Source organism: Nicotiana tabacum, chromosome 3 (assembly GCF_000715075.1).
Source record: "Nicotiana tabacum cultivar K326 chromosome 3, ASM71507v2, whole genome shotgun sequence".
Taxonomy (NCBI): Eukaryota; Viridiplantae; Streptophyta; class Magnoliopsida; order Solanales; family Solanaceae; genus Nicotiana; species Nicotiana tabacum.
In genome coordinates this window covers 137,622,597-137,634,447 of record NC_134082.1, presented here as the reverse complement: position 1 = coordinate 137,634,447, position 11,851 = coordinate 137,622,597, and the positions used below count along the sequence as shown (strand labels likewise).

The 11,851-nt window shown below is 36.8% G+C and overlaps 1 protein-coding gene across 1 annotated transcript; it reads left to right on the top strand.

Moving 5' to 3' along the window:
• The first annotated feature begins 350 nt into the window (after positions 1-350).
• LOC107832376 (transcription initiation factor TFIID subunit 14b) lies at positions 351-6,387 on the top strand. The gene is made up of 6 exons (XM_016660216.2): positions 351-731; positions 1,195-1,283; positions 1,372-1,593; positions 1,683-1,867; positions 1,956-2,077; positions 5,961-6,387. Exons 1-6 carry the CDS (start codon positions 615-617, stop codon positions 6,042-6,044), a joined length of 819 nt encoding a protein of 272 aa, XP_016515702.1. The 5' UTR covers positions 351-614; the 3' UTR covers positions 6,045-6,387.
• The last annotated feature ends 5,464 nt before the right edge of the window (positions 6,388-11,851 follow it).

The window sequence follows — 11,851 nt, the reverse complement described above, 5'->3', positions numbered from 1 at the left end:
CCTAACATGATTGCATATATCATTAACTGAATTAAGTATGATAACATGATATAAAAAGATAAATTTTATTTTTAATTTAAATTTGAATTTTAAAACTTTATCTATAAATTCAAAATTGTCTTTTAATTCAAATTCTCTCTCTATATATATTTAACTAAAATAGTTAAATATAGAATAAAGTTACCATATATTATTGATATTTATTAGCTTGCCACTTGACATAACCATAATGTCAATTATATATGATAACTTTTTTACTTTAATATATATATAGATTAACCTCACAAATCAACTGGGGTTCGTTAATTAATTCCTTTTATAAAAATGGAAACATTTTGGCGGGTTGGTTTGGACGGACGCCAAACCAGAATTAGAACATTCATTGTTCCATGCAACAATTAATTGGACGCACTACTTTGCCCATGCGATTGCAATTCCCCCACCAAACTCACCAGATTTTAGTAGCGCTTGAAATCCGAATTTCCCCTCTCCCTCTAAAACCCTTCTTTTTTTTCAATTTCAAAACCCTAACCCCCAATTTTTCTCAATTTTCGGTCTCCGATTAGTACTCAGAACAACCTTACTTTCCTTAACTAAGTTGTTTTGAATGCAAAATGCCTCTCAACTCGCCTGCCATGGCACAGAATGACGCTGAATTAGGTGGAAATGAGTCTGATCCGAAGCCACAACTCACTAAAATTGCTAACCTTTCTGAAGATTTTGAAAAGAAGGCACGTTTCTCTTACTTGCTAAATTTATGACCAGCCCTTCTCTGTATCTTTCCTTTTTCTTTTCTTTGTGGTTTATCCTATGTTTCCTACTCCTATTTTTGTACGAATGTTGGTTCGATCATGCCTCGTGTTAGGTTATTATCTTTAGCATTGTTGCAAATGACCGTATCGTACTACTCATTTTACTTTTTATCTGCAAACGAAAATTGGGGGTTATAAGCTTTGTTTTTTTATAATACATTCGGATTTCAACTCAAAGTTATGATATTTCCTCTTGTTGCTTATATTTATGAAATTGATGAATTAATCTGTTTGATCAGTTCGCAGTGTTATATGGTGCTTTTCCTTGATATCTATGTCTATTTCTAGAAATATTTGAGACTTGCAAATTGACCTGTGTTTTACTTTCCCGTCTTCTTTAGTAGCTTGAGATATAGTTCAATTAATTCCTGGTGTTATACAGACTTCAAGCAAGAGATTGAAAGATGTTGAAATTTATGTCCCTATAGTCTATGGAACAATTGCGTTTTGGCTCGGTAGGAAAGCCACTGAGTAAGTGGACATTCTTTTTAGTGCATTTATGTGCTCAGAGTATTATGCTTATTGAGACAATCATAATATATGTTTTTTTTTCAATTAGAACTCAGTCGCATAGGTGGTCAGTTTATGTTCGTGGAGCAACAAATGAGGATCTTAGTGGGGTAATCAAGAAAGTAGTTTTTCAATTGCATCCAAGTTTTAATAATCCCGTGAGAGTGGTAGAATCACCACCCTTTGAGTTGTCAGAATGTGGTTGGGGTGAATTTGAAATTGCAATATCCCTTCACTTCCATGATGATGTTGGCGAAAAGAAGTTGGATTTGTAAGTTCTTCTCTTGGTGCATGAGCTTCTTTTTTGTTTTAAAGTTTGCTGGCAGTGTGGATATACTTTCACTGCTCTTCTTTTCCCAGGTATCATCATTTGAAGTTATATGCAGAGAATGAGCCTGGTCCCCAGTCAACAAAGAAACCTGTTGTTGTGGAAACCTACAATGAGGTTGTATTCCCTGATCCTCCTGAGGATTTCTTTTCACGAATCCAGAACCATCCTGCAGTAATTGTGCCACGGCTTTCGGCAACATTTAAGTTTCCTCCGGGTAAACATTCTTTTCTGAGATTGTTTGGCTCTGCTGCTGGAGCAACTTGGTCCATTCAGTTTGTAAATTTCTGCTTTATGTTTCTTAGCGCCAAGTGAGGATTTGCACGTGTTGAAGAGAGTTGATACGAAAAACCATCCTCTTAGTCAGTGGTTCATCAATTTCTCCGAGGCTGATGAGCTCTTGAAACTCACAGCAGCTCGTCAGACGGTTAGCTTAACTTTAACTCTCTCTCTCTCTCTCTCTCTCACTCACACACACACACGTTCAGTACATCTAAACTTTGTTCGAAAAACATCATGCTCATAGATAGTAGAAATCATGTGTGGTTGTTCTTCCTCCCTTGAGATAAAGCTGGAGGTGGAATTTCTTGTATCTGAAGCTGAGAAGCAACATATAGTTATTTCAGGTGGTAGACTTATTGGTGACAGGAATTCTTTAATTCGCCTTGAGTGTTCACTTTCATCTCTGTATAAAGTTTGTAATTTACCTTTCAATTTTTGGATGATATGTAAATGTCACGACCTGGATTTTCCACCCTCGGGAGTCGTGATGGCGCCTACTAATGTGAGCTAGGCAAGCCGACTGTTTGAACCAATTACCTTTTTTACCCCTTTTATATTCTTTAACAATTTCAAAGCACTAACGTGTAGACAACAGAATTTACAATAAGCTGAAGAAAAGCAATGAACTATCTGAATATGTATCCAATACAACTGCTTGAACATCGACTACTCAGAACTGGTGTCACAGTTTCACAGACGGTCTAAGAATAATACATACAAAGTCTGAAAGATAAAAGATACACTATTTCTGAAATAAGTAAAGGAAACAGGATAAAGGAAAGATAGGAGGTGACGCCAAGGCTCGCGGACGTCTGCAGGACTACCTCGGGTCGCCTGTGTGGATTGAAGATAGCACCCTCACTGTGGTCCAAGCGCTCCGATATCAGTATCTGCACACAGTGCAGAGTGTAGTATTAGCACAACCGACCCCATGTGCTGGTAAGTGCCTAGCCTAACCTCGGCGAAGTAGTAACGAGGCTAGGACCAGACTACCAAATAAACCTGTGCGGTTAAATCATATACATCGGAAATATAAAAGCAGATAGTTACAGTTCAAGATGGGAGGGGGAAAACATGCTTCGGGGAATAACAGATAACAACAGAATATCAAGAGGAATATAAAGAAACCAAAATCCAATTACTAACAACGATAAGAAAAACAAATGCAGAATTCACTCTCATTTCACATCTTGTTGCAGGCGTGCAACCCGATCCCATTTCATATATCTCGTTGCAGGCGTGCAACCCGATTCCATTTCATATATATCTCGTTGCAGACGTGCAACCTGCTCCCACTTCATATATCTTGTTGCAGGCGTGCAACCCGCTCCCATTTTATATATCTCGTTGCAGGCGTGCAACCCGCTCCCATTTCATATATCTTGTTGCAGGCGTGCAACCCGCTCCCATTTCATATATCTTGTTGCAGGCGTGCAACCCGCTCCCATTTCATATATCTTGTTGCAAGCGTGCAACCCGCTCCCATTTCACATATCTTGTTGCAGGCGTGCAACCCGCTCCCATTTCTTTTATCAACACCAATCAAAAAGGGTCCCGGCAAGGGAACAATAATATCAAAACAAACATCCCAGCAAGGGAACAATAGTATGACAATAACATCCCGGCAAGGGAACAATAATGATAATAATATCCCGGCAAGGGAACAATAATGATAATAACATCCCGACAAGGGAACAGTAATGATAATCACATATGAAGCGCAATAAACCATAACGGAGTCATAACAATTACAATACAAGACTCACGTGCATGCTTGACACCGACATATAGATACTTGTCACCATGCCTATATGTTGTACTCCACAATTAACACGTAGCAAATAAGACACGACTCTTAATCCCTCAAGCTAAGGTTAGACCAAACACTTACCTCGATGCCACGAACACAATTCAAGTCTCTACTATCGCTTTACCTCTTGATTCCACCACCAATTCACTCGTATCTAGCCACAAATTACTTAATTACATCAATAAATGCTAAATGAATCAATGCTAATGCATGAAAATAAGTTTTTCAAAGTTTTACCCAAAAGTCAAAAATCGCTCCCGAATCCACGTGGTCAAAACACGAGGTTCGAACCAAACCCGATTACCTATTCTCCCACGAACCCAAGTATATAATTTGTTTTGAAATCGAACCTCAATTCGAGGTCCAAATCCCCAGTTGTTGAAAAACCTAGGTTCTACCCAAAACACCCAATTTCCTCCATGAAAATCATTGATTTTGAGTTGAAATCAAGTGAAAAAGATGTTAATGATTGAAGAAAACAAGTTAGAAATGACTTACAATTGATTTGGAGAATAAATTGCCTTTGAAAAATCGCCCTAGAGTGTTTTGGTTTTGAAAGAGTGTGAAAAATGGTTGAAATGCGTCTTAAGTTATGAATTTACGGGTCTCTGATGTCGAAATTGCGACCAGGGTTCGCAATTGCGAACCCTTCAGAATTCTGAGGCTTTCGCATTTGCGACCACCCCTTATTTCTGAGGGGTTCGCATTTGCGAAGCAGGCGTCGCATTTGCGACTGGGGCCTTCCGCATTTGCAAGCCAAATGGTCGCATTTACGATCAGGCCTGCCCAGGTCTTTGTTTGCATTTGCGATGGAATTCTCGCATTTTGCGAAGCCTGCAGACCTAATCATACCAGCTGAAAACCTGCAATTTTCCTAAGTCCAAATTCCACCCCGTGGCCTATCCAAAACTCACCCTAGCCCTCGGGGCTCCAAACCAAACATGCACACCAACCTAAAAACATCATACGGACTCGCTCGTGCATTCAAATCACTAAAATAACATCAACAATTATGAATTTAGCATCAAAATCATGAAATTTCTTAAGAATTTCAAATTTTCCAAATTTTCTCAAATACAATCCGATTCACGTCATTTCAAGTCCGTTTCTTACCAAATTTCACAGACTTATCTTAAATCACATATAAGACCTGTACCGGGCGTCGGAACCAAAATACGGGCCCGATACCACTAAACTTTAAACACATTTCACTTTCAAAAACTCGTACATATTCCAGAAAACAATTTTCTTTAAAAATTCATTCCTCGGGCTTGGGACCTCGGAATTCGATTTCAGGCATACGCCCAATTCCCCTATTTTCCTATGGACCCTCCGGGACCATCAAATCACGGGTCCGAGTCCGTTTACCCAAAATGTTGACCGAAGTCAACTTAATTCATTTTAAAGTCAAAATTCATCATTTTTCACAGATTTTCACATATTGGCTTTTCGGCTACGCGCCCGGACTGTGCACACAAATCGAGGTGATGCTGAAACAGGTTTTTAAGGCCTCGGAACGCAGAATTCAGTTCTAAAACAAATGATGGCCTTTTGAGTCATCAAAGTAAAGCATAAGTGTATTCTCCAACACAGAATGGTTGAATGAGACTTATGTGTCAACATTTGTCGTTATGCTTTAATTTCTCTACACAGTCATAAGCTCTTTAACTTGTATCTTTCAGTGCTAGGAACACATATTCAGCTTTCCTTTGACATGGATAAACTGCATTGTCTAGACCTGAGAATGCCTTATTCTCCTTTAGACTATCAATATCTGCTTCATTAGGGTTTTAAGGGGAGCTTCAAACATATGAATGCCTTTGGTTCTCACGAGACCAAGTGCCTTTTGTTTATCGGAGAAGCAGATGACTACTTGATAAAATAGCCCAGTTTCACCATGATAATGTAATGGTTCAGAGCTTTAGCTACACTGTGCCAGTGATTCAAATTCCTAATAGACGAACTCATAACATTTCAAGCAATAAGTGTGTTATAAGTGCCTCAATATGCAAATAAGTACATTCAAAGGCTTCATTTTGAATGAAATTAGATATTTTGTCAACAGGTTTGCAGCTGGCATTAACAACCTTCTTACCTTGATTGTATCTTTGTCTATCTTCTAATTTAGTCTCCTCTAAACTCCGCTTTTGAGCTATTTCAGCATTTGTAGCATTAGTAGTTTTCTATCAGCTAATTGATTGCAAGTTGGATTTGTCAGGTGCAAGCTCACATTGTTAAGCTGAGGAGGCAGTTGAGTGTGATGGATGAGCTACCCCAGACATTCAAACTGGATTCTGATTAGAGTATGTACATGATTTGTCTGTCACATAAAGAACATGTGATGTCTATTTGTACATGTTGACAAGCTTAGTAGCGGAAGTTATCTTCTTTTCTCCACCCACGTATCTTTGTTAAAATCTCCACCTGACCCTTCTACTAAACCCCAACCCCCTCCCTCCTTTCATTTCTATCTCCTCATGCTGTGTAGGACAGGTGTGCTATGTCCTGGATAACATCTAATGACATTTTCTGTAACATCTAGGATAGTTGTGTTAGTCTGGTTCCCACTGTAAAGAAGAATGTTATCAGGCTTTATGGTTAAACACTTTTGTCAAAAAAAAATGGAAGAAAAATTCCTGACTAAAGTCTTGCTGGGTTGCTTTTCTCGGATATGTACATGAGACTTGAACGGTGCAATTGCTCCCTCAGTGACAGGTTTTACGCAAAGGTATACTCTTCACATTGGTAGTTATGTGACGGGTCTCCTCAATTTTAACATAGTCTTTTCACAGTTCATTTTTCATTAGCTATGCCCTTGTTGTTTGTGGTCCTCTGGCTAAGTATGCCTGCACATCTGTGTGGGCTTGCTGGGTGAACTCTCTAGCATGTGATGTGCATTAGCTGTTTCTTTTGGCTCTATATGTGATACTATGCGCTTGGCTAAGTCCTTTTGACTCTATTTTTCTATAACACGCTTTCATTTAACATTGCACCATCAACTTTATGCAAAGAGAAGCCTGAATGTGATAATGTTCTCTTTTTAACTAGTGGTGTTGAATAAGCATGCATAGATATTTTCTGGTTGGTATTGAAAGTAAAGAATGACATTTCAATTACTATCATTAGTTTTGTTCGTAGAAGCAGCCATTCAAAATACTTTAGAATCAATGGTAGAACACTTCTTTAGCTGCTGAGTTTCTCCTCTCTGTTATCTGATAGTGAATGAACTAGGAGACCTTTTACCCCATTTTGTACTTTATCCTGGTACTTAGCCTTGAGTGCGACCCTTAGAAGCTTTTTGTTTCTAGTGTTATAATTTATTTGTCATATACAAGAAGGTAAACTAATTAACAATAGTAGTACTGTCAACAAACTTTTCAGTTTTGGCGGCAGGTGTGCACTATGAATGTATAATTAGCTGTAAGAGAAGCAGCCCTACTACTAAATATTATCCATAACCCACTTTATTGCTATTCCACAAGGCTTCAAACTTGAGTCAATAGAGAGCGTGACGGTCATTTTGGAACATCATATTATTGATGAGTACCTGTAGGAATCTTTTTCATTATTATAGCTGAAATCTTGTGGGCTAAATCGGTTATCTTCGTGCATAAGGATCTTAGTGATAGATGCATAACGTTTGGAGTTGTCCTTCGTGAGCTTGTCCCCAATGAAAGAATGAGGTAAAAGTTGCACGGGGCGTCCTATTTGGTCGCTCCTATTTAACCTATACCCATTTTTTTTAAAACTTTTAATTTGTATCCACTTTTCAAACAACTTCAGTCCCCTTTCTCCTCCTCCTTCTCCGTCGTTTTCTTCTTTTTTCTTCTACAACGATGGCTTCAACATTATTTTAAAGTACCCATCATCACGAAGGAGTAGTAGGTGCTACAATCCACTGACTTGAAATCTTGAATCGGCCTCTTGAAGTTGAGAAGTGGTTGGCTGTATTCTATCTTCCTTGGTAATTATTAAACGTGCCCGAAAATTTTAAGATTCTGTCACTGCAAGAAAATTTTACTTGTGTTTTGGAGCTTGAAGTCACTCATAAGTGCTCAGTTGCCATATAATCAGAAACTGCCTAAGGCTTAGCGACAAACATCTGACCGCAGAAGACAACTCAAAGCTACAATAAGAATGGGTAGACTGCACCAATTATATGGATCATAGTAACCACATTTAAACATATTTTATCATTAGCGGTGCAGTAAACCAAGGATTGATCAACTAACTTTTACAATCGTGGCATGGTTCCTACAACATGCTGAAGTTAATCAAATATAGAACAAAAACTTCAACTCTAGATCTGAAGTTCTCTAGTTACAAAAACAAAAACTTCAGCTCTAGAGCTGAAGTTCCCCAGTTACAAAACAAAAACTTCGCCAGTTACAAACAAAAACTTCAGCTCTAGAGCTAAAGTGTGTCAGTTACAAAACAAAAACTTCATCGCGAGTTACAAAACAAAAGAGCTGAAGTTTGCCAGTTACAAAACAAAAACTTCAGCTCTAGAGCTGAACTTTAGGCCCGGCTACTAGAATGCTGAAGTTCTGCTTGATTGCTTTTGCTACTTTAGCCCCGTATGCTGAAATTATGCGAAAAAGCGGATACGCTTGCAATTTTTTTTGCAAAGCGGGCACATTAAAACGTGATACAAAAAACGGGTATAGATGCAAATGCCCCGAGAATGAGTGATATGTTTCTAGGAATTAAAAATCCAAGTTCCTCCATTAATTTTTACAGTCCAAATAGCAGAGATGTTTTTTTAAAAATATATTTATACCTTTTCTTGTTAGATGGGTACTTAAGAGTGTGACACTTCACTGGAAACTAAAGAAAGGGCAACTGATATTTACATTTTCGGGGCGAGCCCTGGGGCGAGGCGCACCAAAAATGCCCTGAGGCGATGGTATGAGGCGAAAGTCTCAAGAGGCGTAGGCCCAACAATTCGAGGCGTCGGACATTTGAGGCGCGTTTTTGTAGTGAGGGTTAAGCCCCAGAGACTTTTTTAAATTAAAACAAAATTATTTGAATAAGTCCATCACATAAAACCAAAATTAAGAATTGTCAGCTTGTAATTACTCAAAAGTTTTAAAAAGGAACTGAAATGTATTAAATTTAAAAGTCAAGACCTTTTTATTAATTGAAGACCTAATTTATGGTATTTCCCAATTTTTTATTTTGTCTGCTCGTTTGCTAATATTTTTCAAAAGCAACAAATATTCAATTTATTTATTTTACAAATACAAAGAGAACTTTATTTTTCTTCATAGCAGCAAGTTCAAAGTTCAAATTGCAGGTTTGTCATCCTTTTTGTTCCTCCGTGTAGAAAACTTTATTCTTTTCGACTCAAGGTACTTGTGCTTGTAAGTAGCGTATAATAGATTGTTTTGATTAGTTTTTTTGTGGGGACAGAGCATATATATATATATATATATATATATATATATATATATATATATATATATATATATATATATATATATCACATATTTATAGTTTTCTTCAATTTTTATGAAATTTTACATGTTTATAAATATTTACTGTCATTATATTATTTTATAAAATATTAAAAATTAAATCCATATGGTGCTTACGCCCGTGCCTCGGGGCTTACGCCTCGCTGAAACATGTAAAACGCTTCGCCTACGCCCACACCTTTTAAAACACTATTTAAACTGTCAATAATTTCCTTAAATTAGTAAATTGACTGCGAAGATTGGTTTTAAAGCCCAAGCTCCTTGTATAGTTTAAGTGCTAGAGTGCATTTGTTTTTCAAATGAATTGAAATTTTTAAAATGGGAAATTTTCAAACTAACAATTTCAGTGAAAACTTTCTAATTTCTTATTTTACTATGTTCAACTCTATGTATTCCTTTATTAACGGCTTTCCGTATTAGGAAATTAACTGATTAGACTTAATTAGTTGGATATTATGCGTACATATATATTTCATTTGCCTTGGAGTACCTGTGTGGAACAAAATGTGAAAATAAATGAGCATTTCGTGTGGTTTCTTTATACTGTCATTCACTAGAAAAAAGTTCACATTTTCTGAATCCGTAGAAGGAAGGACAAATCAGGGGGTAATTGCCATAGGAGTTGAATTCAGATGTATTAGCAGCCTGCGTCTTGTTTCATCTTTACAAGAGGTCTTGAAAACAAGAGTAACATGGCTTCACATGCTTATTCAACTCCTGCCTTGTCACTATCTGCACATTGAAAATGCCATTTGTTGTGTTAATAAGTTTGATGGTCCTTGCCTTCAGTTAGCATATTATTCTCGATTTCTCGTCGCGGTGTTATGTTCTCTATTCTTCTTCTTCGTTCGTGGCAGAACCCACTCCATAAACAAATTTTACATCGACAAAATACGAAAAAGATAGTCGTGTGTATAAATAAACAAGTTTTAGACTCTATGATACATTTTAAAATCATGTGGGGTCCTAAAACAGTACAAAGTATCACTAGTGATTGGGTTTTTACATACTCTTGACCTGAATCTTCATTTGTTTTCTACTTATGGTATGAAAGATGTTTATGCATCAATGCCTATTTATTTTTAGGTATTATCAAACCGAAACTCAAATCCTCTGTCTCGAACTTATTTGTTAACAAAGGATATTGGAAAATTAACTGAGACAAAGGCAGCTGCTGGGCCTCTGTACATGTGAAAGGCTGAAATTATGAGTATAAGCTTGTCACCAGAACGGAAGACTGAATAATAGTTGTGCTCTTTTTTATTTCATGAGAATGCATGTCTGCTTTGCATGTTTCTCCTTTAAATTAAATATATTGGTAGACATTAACAGTACGTCAGCTTCTGAATTTATTTGCTTATGATGTTGATAATGAGCTTCAACAGGGTCACATGCTAGGTTTTATGATGTTGAGACATTTCATTTTCACCTTACTGCAAAACAACAGACGATGCTTTCAAAGGACTGAATGATCAAGCATAATATAAGGGTGTGGCTTAACTATCAATAAAGTGGGAGAAAACTATGGTAGAGTTCAAATACCAGTAGACGATTTCTTTATATTTGTTTTAAGTCTTGTGAGTTGTGAGCAGAGCTTCTCGGATCTCTGCTGGTAAGACATAGCATATATGTTGAGGTTTTAAAGCTAAAATAAGCTTAAAAGAGGATGAATGAGAACATTGTCCTAAATTGGAAGGGGGAAAAGTTTTTTATGGGTATATATATAATTACTCTTCTTGCATCTCTTAAAAAGTTAAGAAGAAAGCAAGTCTCGCGTCGTCGCTCGCTCGCTCTGATTCGGATTCGATCAAACGATTGATTGATTAATTTTTTGGACCAAATTTATTTGTTAATAGTAAATATTAACATATTATAATATCAAATATCCATTTTTTTGTAAACGAAAAATTAATATTAAACTCAACGGTATAAGTTTACCCTTTTTGTAACGGAAAATTAAGTTTCCTCCTCGTTATGAATTCCCGGTTTATTATTGCGTAAATAGCCATTTACATTATGGCCGTTTTACGTAAACAGCCCTTCTGAAAAGATGCACCTCTTGAACTTGAGCTCAACATATTGACTATAAATAGCAATCCATTTTCTTAGATTTTTCATACGAATTTCTGACTTCTCCTCCTTTCTTCTGCATTGTTGTAACTACTAAGAAAGCAACAGTAAGTGTGATTTGCTACTGATCTTTGTGTTCGTTGAAATACTGAGGTTTGAAGTACCGCTACATCAGTGTGTAATTCGTTCTATCCTTGGAGGAAATAATCTACATCCTTTGGTACTAGGAGGGGATTAAATTCCTTAAGAAAACACTATGAATTCAGTATGCTCGGATTAAAATTCTGTTTCTGTTTTCATTTATGTTTATACTTTATTTTATATTCTCCAGAATTATTTTACAAATATAGGATAATAACAATATACCGATGAAATAGGTGAGATTGGTCCGAACACCATTATTATGTAACAAAACAAAAAGATTGAATGAGGCAATAAACTGGATTTTCTTTGTCTTTAAGGGAATCTTAATGAGAATGAAAAGTCTAAATTATAAGGCGATTCATGAAACTTTCTTTAGGATAGGTTATTATTATGTCAAATAAGGAGACGCTAGGGGATC